This window comes from Hemiscyllium ocellatum, chromosome 24 (assembly GCF_020745735.1).
Source record: "Hemiscyllium ocellatum isolate sHemOce1 chromosome 24, sHemOce1.pat.X.cur, whole genome shotgun sequence".
In the NCBI taxonomy this organism is placed as follows: domain Eukaryota; kingdom Metazoa; phylum Chordata; class Chondrichthyes; order Orectolobiformes; family Hemiscylliidae; genus Hemiscyllium; species Hemiscyllium ocellatum.
This window is the reverse complement of record NC_083424.1, coordinates 50606861-50628457: the sequence shown is the minus strand read 5'-3', so window position 1 is coordinate 50628457 and position 21597 is coordinate 50606861. Positions and strand designations below refer to the sequence as shown.

General features: G+C 39.1%; 1 protein-coding gene across 1 annotated transcript in view; it reads left to right on the top strand.

Moving 5' to 3' along the window:
- mapk1 (mitogen-activated protein kinase 1) overlaps positions 1-21597 on the top strand; it is a 112307-nt gene that overhangs the window by 65020 nt on the left and 25690 nt on the right. The window contains exons 2-3 of the mRNA XM_060843780.1: positions 9966-10148; positions 14574-14763. Of these exons, the coding sequence (XP_060699763.1) occupies positions 9966-10148; positions 14574-14763 (373 nt within the window). The remainder of the gene's footprint in view (positions 1-9965; positions 10149-14573; positions 14764-21597) is intronic.

Genomic DNA, 21597 nt, shown 5'->3' with positions numbered 1-21597 from the left:
GCAAATGCTTGTAGCTAGCATTTTTTTTCATCGATGTAATTCAAATGCAGAACAGTTTATGACTTTAATTTATATAGCTCCTTTAATGTAGTAAGCATTTCAAGAAGCTTTGCAACAAACGGAAGAAAATTTTTCACCAAGTCTTATGAAATATCAGAACAGATGATCAAAAGCTTAGAGGTTGGTCTCGAGAAAATGAGCATTTTTATATCTTATAGGAGACTTTGGCGTCTCCTGCCAGGAAATGAGATCTTGGTTAAAATAGCACCACTTTGCGGTGGGATAATGGAAAATTATACATAACAAGCATGATAAAAGGTCAGCACAACATCGAGGGCTGAAGGGCATGTACTGTGCTGTACTGTTGTATGTTCTAATCAGTAACTGAGCAATTGTGACTGCAAATGTTACCTTGAAAGTGAGACAAAAGGATTTCTAAAAGTTTCTCCAGAGAGAGAGTATTGTCCTTAGTCACAGGAATGAGAGCAGGATATTCAGGCTCTGGAGCTCTGTCCCACGTGCCTAATCCATTTTAATCATCTGGTTTCTGTATTGCTTGGCACTCTTACCTTTTTAAAAAAAAAGCCAGTCGCAGTTTTGACACTTTGTCACCAATACTGATTTTTATGGGGGAATCAAGTTCAAATTTCTACTAGTCTTCTAAAAATATGCTGCCTTACCTCACATCCCTGAATATCCTAGCTCTACTTTTAAAGGTTTTTTTTTCTTTCCATGGTAAACTCTCAACATCCTGTCCTTCCATGCCGATTTGATGCCTTGCGTGAAAAGGAGTTTAGTAGCAGGTTGACATTAAAGGAATACTTGTGCTGATCCCTCAAATTTGATTTTTTTAATAAAATTCATAAGATTTCCGTGTTGATCATTTGGTCTCCTATGTTGTTAGCTGCAGTTACTCTGGCAAAATGTCTTGATCACAGCACGGGGTGGCATGGCTCAGTGATTAGCACTGCTGCCTCATAGTGCCAGGGACCTGGGTTCGATTCCAGCCTCAGGTGCCTGTGAAGTTTGCACATTCTGTGCGTGGGTTTCCTCCGAGTGCTCCGGTTTCCTCCCACAATCCAAAGATATGCAGGTTAGGTGAATTGGCCATGCTAAATGGCCCACAGTGTTAGGCAAGTTAGTCAGGGGTAAATATAGGATAGGGGGATGGGTCTTCGGAGGGTTGGTGTGGACTTGTTGGGCTGAAGGACCTGTTTCCATACTATAGGGAATCTAATCGAAAATGTTGCTGATCTGAAGAAGTCATAATAGAGTTGAAATGCTAACACTGTTTCTGTCCACAGACGCTGTTGAGCTTTACCAGTGCTTTTGTTTTACTAATGGCTGATCTGAATGTATCCAATGTTACGATTTGATTGGAGAACTCTTTGGAATCCTGTCCCTCCCTCAGATGTGCATTAAATATTTTTATTAAAAATTAAATTATATGCAGCAGCTATAATTAAATGCTATATGAATGTGCATGTCAGGCCTTTTAATTGCTGACCAGAACTTTAGCAATGTGGTGTTCCAGTGATGAATCACTGTGCTTCTCTTTCTGTCTAATAATGAAATGAATGTATTATTACAAACTATCTTGCGCTCATTGAAGGTGTCCTTTTTTTTCATCTTGAAGCCACATAGGTATGAATGGACAAAGCAGTTCCAATAGACTTGGATAATCTCAGCATCACTAGCCTGGCACAGACTGGTTTCTGTTTTGTTGCTGCTTGAGTGATCTGTGAAAAGAATGGAGATGGACAGACAAGTTAAAATGTTTTTAAGGCTATGGATAGAGTTAAAGTATTTTTTCAATCCCATCATAAGCTGTATGTCTTAAATAGCATGAAGGTGGATAAATTCCCAAAAGCTGATCAGGTGTACCCTAGAACTCAGTGGGAAGCTAGGGAAGTGATTACCGAATCCCTTGCTGAGATATTTGTATAATCAACAGTCATAGGTGAGGTGCCAGAAAACTGGAGGTTGGCTAACATCTTGCCACTATTTAAGAAAGGTGGTAAAGAAAAGCCTGGGTATTATAGACTGATAAGCCTGTCATTGGTGGACAAGTTGTTGGAGAGAATCCTGAGGGACAAGGTTTACGTGTATTTGGAAAAGCAAGAACTGATTAGGGATAGTCAAATGGCTTTGTGTGGGGAAAATCTGGTCTCACTAACTTGATTGAGTTGTTCGAAGAAATAAGAGGATAGATGGAGGGTAGAGTGCTGGATGTGATCTTTCTGGATGTGATCTTTTAGGCATTCAACAAGGTTCCTCATGGTAGACTGGTTAGCAAGGTTAGATCACAAAATACAGTGAGAACTAGTCATATGGATCCAGAACTGTGTCTCAGGTGGAAGGCAGAGCGTGGTGGAGGGTTGTTTTTCAGACTGGAGGCCTGTGACCAGTGGTGTGCCATAAGGATCGTTGCTGTGTCTGTTGTTTTTTGTCATTTATGCAAATGATTTGGACTTGAACATAGGTGGTATAGTTAATAAGTTTTCAAGTGACACCAAAATTGAAGTTGTAGTGGACAGTGAAGGTTATTTGCAGAGTGCAACAGATCTTGATGAGATGGGCCAATGGGCTGAGGAGTGGCAAATGCAGTTTAATTTAGATAAATGTGAGGTGCTACATTTTGGAAAGGCAAATCAGGGCAGAAGTTATACACTTAATGGGAAGGCTGGGGAGTAGTGCTGAACATAAGAGATCTTGGGAGTGCAGGTTCTTGTTCCTTGAAGGTAGAGTTGCAGGCAGATAGGATAGTTAAGGCATTTGGAATGCTTTCCTTTATTGGTCAGAGCATTGAGTATAATAGTTGGGAGATCATTCTGCAGATGAACAGGACTGGTGTGGGCAAAGTTTAAAAAATCACAGCACCAGGTTATAGTCAAACAGGCTACTTGGATGTGCTAGCTTTCAGCCCGCTGCTATTTCACGTAGCTAGTGGGGTAGAATCATAAGACCGTATTTATAGCACAAGATCAGTGTAATGCAACTGATGTTGTATTGAACATCTAACAGGTCAGTTCTAAGTACAGTAGTAATTTCACATCTTTCAGTTCTGCATTTGAGCTGAAACAAGGTTTTGCCAAGTATAACTGACCTGTCAACATGGTGCATTTTGTGAAGAGTTCTTTTCTAAAACCCTTCCATGCTTGCTGCTGAGCCTGAGATTAAATAGTTCAACACCAGCTATAAATTTGCCCACTAGCTCTTTGGCGAAGCTTTTTAATTTTCTTGAGTGCTTCAACTAGATTTCTGTGCACTGCTCTACGCATTGATCTCCCTTGGTGAAGCCAACCTCTCTGGTAACTTCTTTAAGAACTTTGGTATCTGTCCAGAGTGATTATGTAATTAGTGCCTGCTTAAAAGGTATGCACAACTTAAGAATTAAGTGGCTTGTTGGTTAATCTTCACATTTTTATAACATCCTGATGTGTAGCTAATACCAGTTGGACACCGCCACTTTAGAGAAGCCCACCTACCGACTTCAAATGTAAGCCTGATTTAAGAATAGACTTGATAATGTGACAGTGAATTTGCTATTTTTTGTATTCATTCATGTGATGTGGGCTTCATTTGCTGAGTCAGAATTTAAGATATTAGTGAGCCACTAAGCTGAACTGCAGTCCATTTGATATTGATAGCCCTACAATGCTGTTCAGGAGTGTTTACACAATAGACTGACACAGTAGCCACATGTTCCGATCTGACAACTGATGCTTGGTTGTCAATCTTAACTATACCAGAGCAGTGGGAAGGAACAAGGGAGAGCACAGTGACAACGTAGTCCAATAATGACAAAAGGTGGGACCAACCTATCCAGTGAACTCTGGATATCAAGGGATACAAAGGATTTGATTTGTCTCTTTTAAAAAAGCTCATGAGAGATCCCGAGGAGTCAAAATCCTGTCAGCCTTGGAACAGTACAGAAAGTGCCACAGGAATTTCTTCGGACATAGAGTGATTAATATGTAGAACCCATTGCAGAAGGGTTTGGAAGCCAAGTCATTGAGTTTATTTAAGACAGGTTCTTGATTAGTAAGGGGATAAAGATTTTTGGGAAGAAGGCAGGAGAATGAGATTGAGAAATATAACAGCTGTGATTAAATGGCAGAGCAGAGTCGATGGGCCAACTGGCCTAATTCTGCTCCTACATGTTATGGTCTTCTGAAAAAATTATAAATTAGAGCAAAAAGCTGACTTCAAAGAATAATGGCAGTTAAGATAAAGGTAAACTAAGTTATTTTGAGTACATTATGAATTAAAGGGTAACATGACTTCTAGGCTTTTGATAAGGTCCTGTGTGGGTGGGTGGGTGGGTGATGGCGAATTTAGCAAATGGGGTCCAGAATAGTCTGAGTGGTAGGAAGCAGAGCATGACCATCGAGAGCTGTTTTCATAACTGGCAGCCTGTCACCAGTGGATTTCCGCACGGATCAGTGGGCCCCTTTGCGGCATATATAAACTCTTTTAGACTTGAACTTAGGAGAATTGATCAGTTGATAGTATAACAACTGGTTGAGTGGTAAATGGTGAGGAGGATATAGACTGGCTGGTCAAATGGGTTGATTTGTGGCGAATGAATTCAGTCCTGATAAGGGATCATGCACTTGGGCAGAATAAACAAAGCAAAGACATAAGTGAATGGTCGGACCCCGGGAAACACCAAAGGTCAGCTGGATTGTGATGTTCATGTCCACCTAAGCTTGTGGCGCAAGTAGATGAAGTGGTCAAAAAGACCCCATGGGATACTTGCCGTTATTAGTCGAGGCACAGTTAACTAAAGAAGTGATGGTACCATATAAAACATTGGCTAGGCTACAGCTAGAGTGTTATGTGCAGTTCTGGAATCCATGTTATTGGAGGAATGTGATTGCACTTGAGAAGGAAGTTTTACCAGGATGTTTCCTGGACTGGAGAGTTTTGAGAGTATGTTGGAAAGACTGGGGTTATTTTCATTGGAGCAGAGGAGGCTGTGGGGGTTAAGGAGCATAAAATTGAGGGGCAGAAGGCAAATGAGACAAACATTTCCCCTTGGACTGATCAACGATGGGGGGGGGGGGGGGGGAAGGGGAAGCAAGGGCATAGATTTAAGTTATGGCACGAGGTTTAGAGGGGATAAGAAGAATATTTTTCACCAAGTGGATGGTGGGAATCTGGAATGCCCTTCCTGAATGGTAAAGGCACCTAACATTGTACAAGAATTTAGATGTACACTTGCGAAGGCAAGGCAATGGACTAAATGCTGGAAAATGGGATTAAAACAGTTCATTGATTGTTCATGATCAACGCAGCCTCGGCTGGCCTCTCTTGTGCTGTAGAACACTGACTTGGCTTAGGTTATCTTCCAGATTAACTTGGGCAGTTAATTTCTCACTCGTCTACTCAATAAAACCATAGTGTGTTGCTGAGGTCTACCATTACCAGACATGTGCAGTCTACCAGATGGCAGTGTGATCTTTGCATTGATAACATTGTCCAGGGCAAAAATCTAATTGTACTTGTGATTTTCATAAGGGTTTGAAGCAATTTTTTTTACCCTAAACTAATGAAATTGTTAAAGCATGATTTAATTTTTCAATTACTTAGTTGGGGGGGGGAGGGGAAGCATTCAATGCTTTCCTCAATGTGGATAATTTTAATGGATCATTATAATCCCACTTGTTCATGAAGTTAAATAATTTTATTCTTAGAAATTGTTCTCTCTGCCCTACTTATCATGTAACTTTAAAATGACTACTTTGGTAAGGGGTAATTGCACTTGGAATGTGAAGCAACTGTGCCAGGGTAATAGAAATCCACTGAGTATGACATGCCTTTTAGGCTATAAATTAGCCTTTGGCAATCTGTACATGAGTCTGGATTTTGTGCAAGTGATCACCATCTTGTATATTATTTAAGACTCCAAAGACCTTTTAATAGACAAGGTTGTAGTTGCCTTTGCCTTTCAATCTGCAGTTGGATATCGACACTCCAAGGCACAAGTATATATTCAATTTCCACAATTGGTTTATGCAAGTGATAAAATTTAAAAATATAGACCTAACATTGAAAGTCTGTATAGCTGCAAGTCTTTATCTTCAATTTTATGAAGATAAAGGAGCAGGCTGAATACTTGAGCAAATGGCCTGTTTTAAATAGTGTTTGTGTACAGAATCTTATAGTTGGCTTCATAGTAAACATATAGCTAAGGACACTTTTCCTCTGTCTCAGACTCTGAGCACTTTACGTGTGAACTGGTTTTTATCTGAAAGGCCATGTTTAATTCAAACACGTTATCATTCTGTGAGCAAAATAGTTAATTTTGGGGTTAAGTTTTGTAGGAAATCTGAATTTGAACTGAATGAGTGCAGAGGTTGTGTTGTAACTGCACAAGAATGAAATTTAATATTTTAAGTGATGTTCTTCAGAATTGGTAAAATCAGTAAGGGCTTTTTTCCAGATGTTGTTTGACCTGTTAAATAGTTCCAATGTTTTGTGTCCAACACAATCAATGGCTGATATTTTGCAGAAGGCACAACTGATGCTATCATCACTCCCATTATTAGGGAGTAGCTGCGCTACCACTTACGGAGTTTGACCATATAAATTTAACAAGTGAAGTTATCCAATTTGCCCTGCTACCCAATGAGCTACGATGCATTCATTCCTTATTGAGCCTCGGCCTTAATGTAAGGGTTGAATACCTACCCACTTAAGCCTGCCACATTTAGATGTAAGTCAATGTTTTATGCCTTAAGCCTTCATTACTGCAGCACAATTCCAGCATACCACATTTGATTTAGAGTATGGAGTCTGATTCCAGCAGAATTTAATTATTGGAAATACTTTAAAGCTTTTTTTCTTGTCTCATCTCTCCAAATGCAATCTATCTTTGCCTTCCTCAGTGGATAATTTTATGATGAATTGAATATTCTAATTTGTTACTTGGTTAGACTGCATATCTAAATGGATTCTGCCGTCTGGTTGAAGAAACATATTATGGTCCTGCTCTTATGTCATAGCCCTATTATAAAGGGCACCTTACTTGGAATGATCTCTAGAATCTGTAAACTGCCTCTGTCTCAAAATATCTGTTGGCAATTATAAGGGTAATGAACACCAGCTGTTTTTCTTCACTCCCAGCATTTTTGGTCCCTTGAACCATTCGTTCTTGCTGGGCTGCCTAGAGCTTTTGAACTCTTCAGTAATCTTAGTACTGTGACCAAAGGCCACTCAGACTATTGAATGATGGGAAGGCAGCTGAGTGACCAGGCATATTTAATCTGTTAATACCTGTGCACTTTCATTTTGGTCATAACAGTACTTAAAATTAATATTCCTTTTGATTCTAATTTGTTGCTTTGGATTGGTATTGCTGCTGTCAACATAACTTTGCAAGTCAGAATTACTAGTACTGTGGCCTGGTTACACAATGCAAAATGCTCCCTCCAGATTCAGCTCAATTTCTGGCTAATCTACAGTTGTAGTGTACTAGATTTATTGCAATTCAGTTGAGTGCAAGAACATTATCCACTGTGCTTTCTTTACTACTGTGTTTTAACACTGTCTAAGTAAAAGCTACACCAAAAGATATGCCTTAAGGTGGATGTATGCACTTCCTCCTTGCATCATGACTGGATTACCACCTAAAAGGTTTTAATTAATTCGGATGTTGGACTTTAATTGCGAACCTGCAAATTATGCGGAGAAATTTAATATTGGCTTGTGCAGTGGCATTCCAAATAGTATGACTTCCCGACAAACGAGGTTACTCATCTACCCATCTCTTGTTTGCCATTCGTGATCAATGAAATTAGACCAGTACCCAAGTCAATTTCTTCCACCGGTATTAGTGGCCATGTGCCATTTAGTCCAATGAGTTTAAAGCTGAAGTCCAATTGTATCATTTATTGCATGTGCAGTGGCACTTAGCTCACAAGGCATTCCTGGATTTCTCTTGCTTGAAAGTGCAAATTAATTAGAACATGACCACTCTAAAATACTGTGGCATGCATTCAGACTCAACCCTCTCTGAGAAGCTGGGACATCAGAGGAATGTCCATGGAGTGTTTGGTCATTCAGGGTGTTGCATGCGGGTATGATCTAAAGATGTATGCGCACGTGTACACATGGAGAGAAACACAAAGTTATTGTAAGTACAGTAAATCTATCTGCAAAATTAGGAATCGCATATTCATCTATCTGCACCAAAAAAATCTCAAATCAACATCTGCAGGCAAAAATTGCATACCTGTGACTTGTAACCTTTTTTTAAATGAGCTTTGCACTCATGAATTTCATTTGTTTGGGGGGGGGGGGGGGTCTCAGGAACAGGTACACAAAAACAGAGGAATGACTGTAAAAAGCTGAAATGCACAGCAGGTAATCAGCTATTCAGAAAATATTCTCACGGGGTTTAATTTTCTGGTGTGAAATGATTTAAAGGTGCTGTTTTAAATTGTATGCCTAGCACAAACTAGTTGATATTGATATTTTTGAAAATGACATTTTAATTTTAGGCAATTTAAACTCAGTTGCCCCAGAGGGCTGTGGATGCTTGGTCTTTAAGTATATTTAGGATGGAGATTGAAAAAGTGGAAGGCGTTTGAAGTGTTTGGCCATGATCTTGTTGAATAGTTGGGCAGGTGTGTAAGGCTGATTTTGCCTACTCCAGTTCCCGTGATTCTAAATGCAAAGATAAGACGACAGTGAACTAAAGCATGCTGGGTTGGGGGGGGGGGGGGGGGGAGAAAACATTTAAAAGACCAGCCATTAGAAAAGCAATGATATATTTATGTAACTCTTAAAGATTATTCCATTGAGCAGGAAAGACTCCTTTTTTGGAAGAGGCGCAGTCCTACAGTTAACTAAGAAATTTGAGGTTGCCGTTATATTGAAATAAAAGGCATACAGTGCTGCAAAGGTTACTGGTAGGTCAGAAACTGGGAAAATATTTTAAAACTGACAAAAATGAAAGGGTAAAATTAGACCAAATAACAAATGAAGAAATGGCAAACATTGAACAAGCAATTTGTATCTGTCAACATAGATGCAAAAAGTATTCCATGAGTGGTATAAAATTAAGTAGGAAAAGGGAAAGAAACTTTTTTAAAAAAACTGATAAATCTTTGGGAAGAAAACCCATCAATTCTCTTGGATCTGATGGCTTGCATTCTCCGTTTTAAAGAAGTTGCTGCAAAGATACTGGATGCTGTAGATATTCTCAACCAATCTATTGGGCCATTTTATGACACCTTTCTGGGGCAGATGGATCCTGAACCTGGACCTCCTGGCCCAGAAGTAGGGGTGCTACAATAATGCCACAGGACCTTCCCCTGCTGAAGGTTGTAATCTTCCAAAATTATTTAGATTCTGGAAAGAACTCAGCAGTTTGGAAAACCATAAATGTAACACCCCTATTTAAGAAAAGAGGGAACGACCAGTCATAAATTTCTGTTAGAAAAATGCTGGAATTTTTTCTTGAAAATAGCAAGTGGACATTTTAAAAATGATAGTACAATTAGGCAGAGCCAACATTTTATGAAAAGAACATTTTGTCTAAATATAGACAACTTTGACAAATCACACGCGTTCTTCATACATTTTCTGAGTAAACATTAGCTTTGTTCATTTGTTTTATATTGCCTTTTTTTGCTGCAGTTCCCATTCTAACCCTCCCATTTTTGTCTGAAAGATCTGTTAAAACAACTTGAAGGTGCAATTAATTTGTGATATATCTTACACAACGCATCATTTTTGGGGTACCTGATTAGTTAAACTGTCACTCAGCTGCTATATTTTGTCCTGGTATTTTATTTGAAGATTTAATCATTGATCTTCTCTTGTATATTGTCTATTTAAAAGCAAGTATTTTTGTTTCTATTCTAATCCTGTGAATTTATGCTGATATATTGCTGAGTGGTATTAGTTTTGGATTCTATGAATTTGTCCTATGCAGTGAAATATTGTTTTTACAGCTCTGCCCATGACAATGTGAATAAAGTTCGAGTGGCCATCAAAAAGATCAGCCCTTTTGAACACCAGACATACTGCCAGCGAACTCTGCGTGAGATTAAAATCCTGCTGCGCTTCAAACATGAGAATATCATCGGCATCAATGACATCATCAGAGCCCCCACCATTGACCAGATGAAAGATGTGTATCCTGCTTAAAAAGCATTTGTAAAAAAAAAAAGTCTTATTGATGTTCAGGGTTAGTATATTGCCCTTTCACCCCTTGAGCATGATTTTGAATCCATCCTAAGCTAATTGTGTAAACTCATTTTTGTGTTAGGGAAAGGAAGTGAGCTGTATCAAGTCTCTTCCTGGTATTTGGCTGAAAAACAGTCGCATGAATATATAATAGAATAGTCATTTTCAACATTGTTGAAAGCCTGTAATGGTGTGGGATTTGGAAGAACTGTGCCAAGCATATACTCTGTAGTTGTCAAGGTATTTTGTGAGGCCGAATGGATGAAGCTTTACTGAGTAAATGCTCATGCCAAATCTAATCCTAGAACACAATTGTTCAGACATAATGCTCAATTTCCCTTCCCTTGAATGTGTATTACACGAGTTTGTGGAACGTTTTTGCAATAATCTCTAAAAGAGCACCTGCTGAATTCAACCACAGCAAGGGCTACATGAGAGAGAATTAGTTGCCAGCCTCATAATTGAAGGTACTCCAATGTAGCAGGGATCATTTGATTAAACTTCAGGCTCAATTTGAGGGAGGGTTCAAATTTTAAACCTAAGGGCAATTATGAGGGCATGAAAGCAGACCTAACTAAAGTGAACTGGCTAATTAAGGGATAAGTCAATAGAGAATGAAGTTGCTGACATTCAAAGGGATATTTCAGATACACTCTGACAAAGAAAAATCTAAGCCAGGACCTATCGACTACGGTTAACAAAAAGTTTTTAAAAATGCTATCAAACTTTAAAATCATGTGATTGTGCAGAGACAAGTGGCAGGTCAAAAGATTAGACTTTTTTTTAGAAATGCAAAGAATGACAAAACTAAAGAAAAGTTGAGTCCAAAAACTAGAAATAGAAAAGCAATAAGAGATTCTGTAGTTTTTTTGAGTTAGTGAATGTTGAACCAATAAATAGAAAATGAGTTTGGGAAATCAATAATAGGAAATAACCAGTTAATTGAACAGGTATTTTGCCTAGGTTTTTAGCTCGAGAGGCCAGACGTAAATCCCAAAAAGGCTATAAATCAGAAAATGGAATGGAGGAAAGGAACGCAAAAGAGAAAAAATTCAATTATCATGGAAGTGATATTGAGCAAATCTTTGAAGCTTGGAATGACAAGCCATAATTTAGACTTTATCTAGATAGAATCTTAAATGAAGTGGTTAGTTAAGCAGTTGATGCATTCATTAAGTTTCCAAACTTGCTGAAAGTTAGGAAGGTTCCATTAGATTGTGAACTAGTCAATCCAAAAAGGGAGGGAGACTAAAGTTAAAGCCTGTTGACTTAGCTTTGACATTCACTATGAAAATTAACTGTGCAGAGTCAACATGGTTTTTTTGTGCAAGGGAAAGTGTATAACCAATTTATTAGAATTCCTAAAAGTAAGTGGATAACGGGGAAATGGAGGTATATTGTATTTTGATTTGATTTCCAGAAGACATTTCATAAAGTGCTATACCAAACACTTTTGTGAAAAACGTAAGCTTAACATGTAGGCGGTAAATATTTGGGATGATTTGAAGATTGGCTGGTTTTGCTTTGTTTGGTCACAAATAGGTCACTTTGTGGTTGGCACAGATGTAACCAGATGCCACAGGAATCCGTGCAGGAGCCTCTATTTTTTACAATGTATATAAACTTAGTTGAATCAAAAATTTGCTGAGGACAAGCAGAAAAATAAATTATGAAGAGACTGCAAAGAGATAGGTTAAGTGAGTGGGCATTGATCTGGCAGATGGAGTGTAATGTGGGAAAATGCCCATTTTGGAAGGAATAATAAAGCATATTAGATAAATGGTACAGCTGAGATTTTGAGGAATCTTGATTTCAGTGTTTGGATTGAGGAAGGTTAATAGGTAAATGTAGTAATTAGGAAAGCTCATAGAATGTATCGTATGGGAGTAATTCAATACAAAAACTGAGGTAATGTTTCAGTTCGGATGTTGGTAATACTACATCTGGCATATTTTGTACAGTCCAGGTTTCCTGATGTAAAGAAGGAACTAAATGCATTAGAAGCAACTCTGAGAAGGATTACTAGATTAATACCAGAAATGGCCAGATTGTTTTATGAGGGAAAGTTGGTCAGATTAAATTTCTATGTACTGGAGTTGAGAAGAATTAAGGGGTAATTTGAACTGAAAAATGTAAGATCCTGAGGGGTCTTAACAGAGTTGGTTTGAAAAGCATATTTCATGTTTGGGGAGTTTTAGAATGAGGAGTGACCACTGAAATATAATGAGTCACTCAGTTGAGAGATGAATAGAATTTCTTTTGTACACTTCATGAAAATGTAATGCAGGAATAAGAGTCTTTTAAACGTTTTTACTTTGGAAGTAGATAGACTTTTTATTTTAAATTAGGGATAAAGGTGAAGCAGGAATGTGGAGTTATGAGCTTAACTACGATTTTGTTGAACTGTAGAGAAGACTCAGGTTGGAGGTCAAGTGATATACTCCCATTAATTTGTATACTGGTTTATACACCCTCAAAAGATTAAATAAAATCAGTCCTGCAAGTCATCTGACTATAAATCACTACAATATCTGGATGCAGTTGCAGAGGACTGTGTATATTTGTGACCCACTTAAGGGAAAGACAACCTGAGAAATAGGATTTACATATGTTTGGAAAAATCAAGGACTGATTGGGTAGTGTGGGGACTGATTTTGTGTGGAAAATTGTGTCCCACATTTCCTGCTTGAGCCAACTGTCTGTGTGGTGTTTGCACATTCTCCCTGTGTCTGCGTGGGTTTCCTCCAGGTGCTCAAGTTTCCTCCCACTGTCCAAAGATGCGCAGATCAGGTGAATTGGTCATGCTAAATTGCCCATGGTGTTGCGCATTAGTTGGAGGGAGATGGGTCTGGCTGGGTTGCACTTCAGAGGGTCGGTGTGGACTTGTTGGGCCGAAGGGCCTGTTTCCACACTGTAGGGAATCTAATCTAACTTGAGTTTTTTTAAGCAATGCAGAGGATTGAGGGCAGAGTGGTGGATGTGATCTATATGGATTTCAGTAAGGATTTGACAAAGTTCCACACGGTAAACTGGTTAGCAAGGTAAGTTCACATTGAATACAGAGAGAACTAGATATGTGGATATGGAACTGGCGTGAAGGTAGAAGGCAGATGGCAGTGGAGGGTTGTTTTTCAGTCTGCAGGCTTGTGACTACTGGTGTGCATCAAGGATTGATGCTGGGTCCACTGCTTTTCATCATTTATATAAATGATGTGAATTTGAACATAAGTATGGTTAGTAGGTTTGCAGATAACACTAAAATTGGTGTAGTGGACGGTGAAGGTTATCTCAGTACAAGGGGACCTTGATTAAATGGGTCAAGGAGTGGCAGATGGAGTTTAACGTAGATAAATGTGAGGGGCTGCACTTTGGAATGGCAAATCAGGGCAGGGCTTAAACACTTAATGGCAAGGTCCTGGGGAATGTTGCTGAACAAAGAGGCCTTGGAGGGAAAGTTCATAGCTCCTTGACAGTGGAGTCTCAGGTAGATAGGATAGTGAAGAAGGTGTTTGATAGGATTGCTGTTATTGGTTAGTGCATTGAGTGTAGGAGTTAGGTCATGTTATGGCTATATAGGATGTTGGTTAGGTTACTTTTGGTATACTGCATTTGGTTCTGGTTGCCCTGCTACAGAAAGAATATTGTGAAACTTGAAAGGGTTCAGAAAAGATTTAAAAGGATATTGCCAGAGTTAGAGCTATAAAGAGAGGCTGAATAGACTGGGTCCATTTTTCTCTGGAGCATCGGAAGATGAGGGTGACCTTAGATTTAGAAAATTGAGGTCCATTTACCCTATTCATATGCAAGTTATTTTCCCTGAGGTGGGGGAGGTCGTATGCTTAGGGTGAGAAGGGAAAGATTTAAAAGGGACCTAAGGGGCAACTTTTTCAAGCAGAGGGTGGTGCATATATGGAATGAGCTGCTGGGGAGGTGGGTGGAGGCTGCTACATTTACAGCATTTTAAAAGGCATCTGGATGGGTATATGAATAGGAAGGGTTTAGAGGGATATGGACCAAACGCTGGCAAATGGAACTAGATTAATTTGGGATATCTGATCAGCATGGGTAAATTGGGCTGAAGGCTCCGTTTCCATGCTGTACAGCTCTGACATCTGAGGGATTGAGGTTTCATTCTGTGGTTTCAATACTGTAGATTTGCAGTCTGATTTTCAAAAAGAGGTTGATTGAAGTAAATGGGAAGAGTTTTCCATTTGACATGTTTTACCAAGTCACATTGAAAAGATCAATAGTGTCACTGCAAACAGTTTTACAGAAAAATAATCAATTTTATAGTTAAAACCATTTTAGTTTTCTTCAAAAGACTGCATAGGCTGTGTTGGAATACTTGTGGTTTCCTTGACTTTTGTTCTCAGATACATTGTACAGGACCTGATGGAAACAGACCTGTATAAATTGCTGAAGACTCAGAATCTTAGCAATGATCATATCTGTTACTTCCTGTATCAGATCCTGCGAGGGTTAAAGTACATCCACTCTGCCAATGTCCTTCATCGGGATCTCAAACCATCCAACCTACTGCTGAATACCACCTGTGACCTGAAGGTTAGTGACTTGCATATCCTTTTTTGCACTGAGATTGACAAATGTAGAAAGAAGATTGGACAAACAATGGCTGTTCTGAAAGTACTGCAGGCATGAGCAGTTATCTTCTCAGACTTTTAGACAGTGTACTTAGCCCATGGTTGGGGAAATGTAGAAAAAGTCAGATATTTGCAGCAAAAGCAATTTAAAAAAAAAATTCATTCATAGGATGTGTGAAAGTCACTGTCAAGGCTGCATATATTTCTCATTCCTAATTGCTCTATGCCTGGCAATCTTTGTAATGAAGATGCACTTTTATTGCGTTATGAAGGTTCTGGGATTTGACCTACTGACACTGAAGGAACAGTGTGTCTGATGGATTGCAATAAAAATGGACCTTACCTCAACAATTTCATGTCAGTGCTGTGGCAGGGAGATTAATGAGGTGGTTCAACTAATTTAGCAGAATGAGAGCATCTGATGAACTGTTGAGTGATACAAGGTGCAGATGGGGCTAGGGAGATGGAAAACACTAGAGTAATGGGACCACAAATGGGACGAGTCAGATGGAGAAATGAGGCAGCTGATGAGTTTGAGTGCATGTAATAAAAATAAGGTTAATGAACTGCAGGCATTAGTAGACATGTAATTTAAATATAGGGGTAGGGGTAGGGTCCTGGCTCCCAAGGTAATAGAATGTTCTTGTCAACTATGTATTCAATGAAAATGGGGAAGGCAGCAAAGGAGTTGATTGTATTGATCAATGATACTGTTATGCACTAGAAAGAGCTGATGCTTTTGCAGGTTCAAAGATCACAATCTATTTAGCTAAAATCTAGGAACAAACGGGAACCTATGTTACTGGGTGTGTATGGTAGAGCACCAAATTATGGCAGGAAGTTGTAAGAGGTTTATAGGTACTTCTACATTTGTAGAAAGTGTCGTGGTGGTAGCGACTTAGGTATCCTAATATTGACTGAAAGGAAGAGGGAAATGTAGTAATTTGTGATGTGTCCAAATCAGTGCAGAAGAAATGAACAAAGAAATCTAGTCCTGGGCTATGAAGAAAATGTTTCAGCAGGAAACAATGCAAAGATCACACTGCCATCTGGTAGACTGCACATGTCTGGTAATGGTAGACCTCAGCAACACACTATGGTTTTATTGAGTAGACGAGTGAGAAATTAACTGCCCAAGTTAATCTGGAAGATAACCTAAGCCAATTCAGTGATCTACAGCACAAGAGGCGCCAGCCGAGGCTGCGTTGATCATGAACAATCAATGAACTGTTTTAATCCCATTTTCCAGCATTTAGTCCATTGCCTTGCCTTCGCAAGTGTACATCTAAATTCTTGTACAATGTTAGGTGCCTTTACCATTCAGGAAGGGCATTCCAGATTCCCACCATCCACTTGGTGAAAAATATTCTTCTTATCCCCTCTAAACCTCGTGCCCATAACTTAAATCTATGCCCTTGCTTCCCCTTCCACATACAAATCACTGCAGCTGAAGCTGACACCCGGAAGCGGCAAGAACAAACCAATATAAATACCGGAAGAAACATCAAAGCAGCGTTTCACACGAGGCTCCAACAGCACTGATGTTCCCTAGCCAGGGAACGAAACGTTTGCAGCAAAAACTTCCAGCTCGGCGAGCAGAACCACAACAAAGGCTGAGGGCCTTGAGGCTGCTCTCGTTCAAGAGAAGGAGGTTGAGAGGTGACTTAATAGAGACATACAAGATAATCAGAGGGTTAGATAGGGTGGACAGGGAGAGCCTTTTTCCAAGTATGGGGACGGCAAACACGAGAGGACACAACTTTAAAGTGAGTGGAGATAGGTATAGACAGATGTCAGAGGTAGTTTCTTGACTCAGAGTAGTAAGGGTATGGAATGTTTTGCCTGCAACAGTAGTAGGTTCGCCAAGTTTAAGTGCATTTAAGTCGTCATTGGACAGACATATGGACGTACATGGGATAGTGTAATGTAAGTGGGATGGGCTTCAGATTGTTATGACAGGGCGGCGCAACATCGAGGGCTGAAGGGCCTGTACTGCGCTGTTATGTTCTATAATACTCCAAATGTGGCTGATTAAAGTTTTATAAAGCTGCAACATGACTTACCAACTTCTGTACTCAATACCCTGACCAATGAGGGCAAACATATGGTTTGTCGCCTTTTATCTGATGATCCACTTGCAGCTTTCAGACTTCCACCCTAAATCCGTCTGTTTCAATGCTCCCAAAGGTCGTGCCATTTACAATATACTTTCCTCTTGCATTCTTTGTATGCCTGTATTAAACTCCATATGCTATTTCTCCACCCAGCGTTTCAACTGATCTATATCTTGCTGTATCCTTTGACAACCTTCCCCACTATTTGCAATTCCACCAATGTTTGTCCTCTGCAAATATAATCAGACTACTTACATTTTCAACCATACATATTAACAAATAACCGGTCCTGACAGTGATCCTTGTGGCCACAGGCCTCCAGTTGGAAACACATTTCTCCCCACGCTCTTCACCTCTCTTTCTCTACCACCACCCCCCCCCCCCCCCCCTCAAAAAAAACTATCCTCTTGACTTCTATGATCATGGCAATTGAGTCCACCTTGCCAACTTTCCTTGGTCTCCTGCAACTTAATCTTCTAGACTGGCCTACCATATAGAACCTTGTCAATATTTTAGTAAAGTTCATGTAGACTTCATTTACTGTGCTACCCTCATCAATCATAGAACAGGACATCATAAAGACAGGTCTAAGCTGACAATGTTGTTATGAACTAATCTCATCGGCCTAGAAATGGTCTGTATCCCTCTATTCCCTGCCTGTTCATGTCTGTTAAATTTTGCAATTGTATCTGCATCCACCTCCCCTGGTGGTGCATTTCAAGGACCTACAGCCCTATGCTTTTTTTGAAAAAAAAAGCTTTTATCATGTTCATTACTTAAAATTCAAATCAGATTTGAAACCAGACAAAGCCATGCTGCCTATCTTTCAAGTCCACTCTTTTCCAAATGCAAGTAAATCCTGTCTCCACTAAGTTCCCTACTACTGATATCGGGCTTACCAGCCTATAATTTCCTGGATTATCTCATATGCCCTCCTTTTAAATGAAATAATAACTTTGGCTACTTAGTCTTCTGGGACCTCAGCTATGCTAAAGATTTTGCAAACATTTCTATCAAGGCCCCAGCAAGCTCCTCCTTTTCCTCTCAGTATCCTGGGTTAGATCCCATCAGGCCCTGGGGTCTTAACTACCATAATGTTTTTAAAGACACCTAACACCACCACCACCTTTAATGTCAACATGCCCTAGAATTTCAACATATCGATGTCCTTGATAATGAGTACTTTGCATTGATAATTAAGAACTTCCTCCACTTCCTCTGCCTCCATACACACCATTTCTTTTTTGTCCTTGAGTGGACCTACCCTTTCCCAAGCTACCCTATTGCTCCTAAGATACACAGACTGTGTCTTGGGAATCTCCTTATCCTGATTTCCACGGATGTTTTATGGCCCCTTTTAGCCCTCCTGATGTCCTAAGTTCTTTGCTTCCTTTGTTCCTCAAGGGCCTTGTCTGATTTCAGTTCCAAATCTGACATTCTTCTTTTCTTTTTCACTAAACTTTCACTATCTCTTATCTCCCAATGTTCTCTAATCTTGCCATCCTTATCTATCTTCACAGAAGCATGCAAGTCCTAAACTCTGATAACTGGCCTATAAAAGACTGTTTGTTTATGTCAGATGTGGGTTTACCCTCAAATAGTCAACCTCGATCTAATTTCTCCAATTCCTACCTAATACTGTTGTAATTAGCCTTCAATTTAGCACCTTTTACGCGAGGTCCAGCCTTTCCTTAACCGTAACTGTTTTAAAAATTTAAAATTGTGATGACTGTTGTATGTCATGATGATCAATGTCCTTGACAAGTAGGTTAAAGGAGAATCCCAAGGCATTCTATACACTCATTGAGCAAGAGGGTAGCTAGGAAATGGGTACATCCACTCAAGGACAAGGGGAATTTATGCAAGGAACCAGAGAAAATGGTTGAGGTCCTCATGAGTACTCTGCATTGGTATTCGCCAAGGGCTGATATTATAAGTAGAGATTTGAACTAAAAGTGGAGGTCGGGTGGTGGTGGATGGATGAGTAGAAGAAATCTCGAAAGGGAGCATTTATAACTGAGTGGGAAGGAAGCTATCAACCAAAATCAGAATGATTATCAGTAAATCTGCATTCCGTTGAAAATTTTTTTTAAAAGCCCCTCACAGATTGTTTCTCAATTCTTTTGTGAAACGCCTTAGTATGTTGCATGAACTTAAGTGCTAACAAATAGTTGCTTCAAAAGGCATTGACCATGAGCAATTGTTATTTAGAGGTCATGGATAATAGCATAAATGAGGATTGGTTAACAGTTGGGAGGAATGGGCTTTTATTAATGGCATGCTGCAAGAATTTGAGTGCCTGGGCCTCAGTTGTGGCACATTTTTAGCAACCAGTACAAACAGATTTAATGTTTGCTCATAATGCAAAACAAGGTAGTCAAGTAAGCTTTGAGGAAGATGCATGCAAATGGATTTAGACAAGTGAATGGCAGCTGTAGTATTACATGGAGAAGTTTGAGGATTTTCACTTTGATAGGAAATTTAGAAAGGAGAATCTTTTTAAATGGTGCAAAACTCCTAAATGTGTGTCCGAGGTTTTGGGTATCATTGTTCAAGTAACATATTTCCGATGATTGCAAGCTAACTGTTTGGAATGTAAATACCATTTTAACCTTTTTATTGCCATGTGTTCAGAGTACAATAATTTCTGGGGCAGTTGTACAGGCCTTTTGGAGCCAAACCTAAAGTAGTGCATGCAATTTTGTCTCTATATGTAATGAAAAATACAGCTTGCCTTGGGAGATGGGTGCAGAAAAAAAAATCACTGTACTGATTCCTGGTATTAGATGCTCCTAATGAGGAAGGACTGCATAGAAAGGACTTGTATTTTGGGGATTTTAGAATACTGAGAGGTGAAATCATTGAAACAAATGAGATTCTGAAGAGTTTTGATAGGAGATGCTGAGGTGAGCTATTTTGCCCTTGCTGGATTCTCGAGAGATGGAGCAAGGGAATGCATTTTTCAGCGTCGTAACTGATCAAATGGCTTCCGTCTGTGTGTTACCATTATTATTGTGGTTGCATGGCACTAAAATGTGTACACATCATGCTGACTTTATGAAATTTGATCTTGAAGTAGTAACAAAGCTTAGTGTGCCCAACAGAAAAGGTTTCCTGCCATTTTGGGCCAGAGTTTGGTCAATTCTGACCCATTTTAACCAAGGCACTTAAAATTCTTTTATTATCTCATGGTAATTTGGTTTGCAATTTCAGGCCACAAGGTTCAGTTTTCAGTTCATCAGTTTTGAACAGATTGAGACTAATTCACACCTTAACACAAACAAATCATTAATATTCTGATTTAACCCTAACCCTTAGCGTAAAACCATTTTCTAGCTCCCACTTGGAGTTGTTATTTATCTTAAAGAAGTTTAATACACAAATTAATATCTTAGATAGAAGGAACTTTTAATTAGATGCAATCATTAGAGAATGATCCAATCTGATTAAGAGGGATTTATTTTATTAAACTGGTTTTGCATCCAGTTAAGATTTCCAATTAAGTATGCAATCAATTTTTCCCTGATTTGTCAAAGGTAAGCTTCACATATGTGCAATTTCAAAGGACTTGCAGTTGAACAGGGTAAGTACTATAGATAGCTGTTTTTCCAATTACAAATGCTACATTAGCCCAGACACTCTTCAGAATGCACCTTCAGCTCAGGCATTCTCATTGTATTTGCATTCAGATTTCATTAACTGTGTGCATTCTGTTTGTTCCTATGAATTTGAGACAGAGTCACTAAGAGGTTTAGCTGTTTTACTAAGAAATGTTTAATGAAAAACTTCAATCTCTGGTGCCAGTAATTGAGGTGGGATAGATGGGATGTTTCAAATGTTACTGGCTTCCTTTGTCTGATCTGTCAGTGGTTTCTGCAGTGCTTTATCTGCTTCGTTAGAGCTAAACACCAAATGCAAATCTGTTTCTATAAACATTACTAGTTTAAAAACCACCAAAATATTTTTGCTTCTGAGTTTCTCCCTTTTTAACATGCTTAAGCTTCACTTTTTAATAAAATGCAATAAAATCCAAAATAGACTGAAGATCAGAATATTATTCCATGGATCAGAGCTTATTTTCTAAACCTTGAATTTGATTACACCCTCTTTCAAGCTTCAAGTACTTTCTTAATCATTAGGAGAGCATTACAAATAGCTATAAAGAATATATAGCATCAGCAAGAGGGTTTTTCAAAAAATCAGATTTTTGATACGTATAATTTTGGAGATACTTTCGATTTTTTTGAATTCACTCATCAGAAGCTACCTATTCTGCATATTTAATGAAAGCTAGTCTGTTCCTGCTTCCTGTTTAATGCTATATTCTGCATGATTAACCACATGAGCTCTGCTCTTGGTATCATCAAGTGGCAGAGTGTAGTGGTATCAAGCAGTTGTGAATGCTACATAATACTTGTATAAGTAGAGAAGTTGTTGGCCCTAGGGCTGTAATTTGAGGCCATCTGTCATTGTTGAAGGTGAACTTGACTGCTTTTGGCTGGACTTACCTTAATTAAGATGATTCATTTGTTGACTTTGAAAAATGCAAATTCTTTACAAGCATTCCTTCCCTCCTTTAATTTAATGAAAAAAGTATGCAGGTGTACAGTCGTATTATTGCAGTGCAGCTTTCAGTTTGACATTGGACTTCTCAGCATTACTGTACTGTTGTCAAGTTGTTT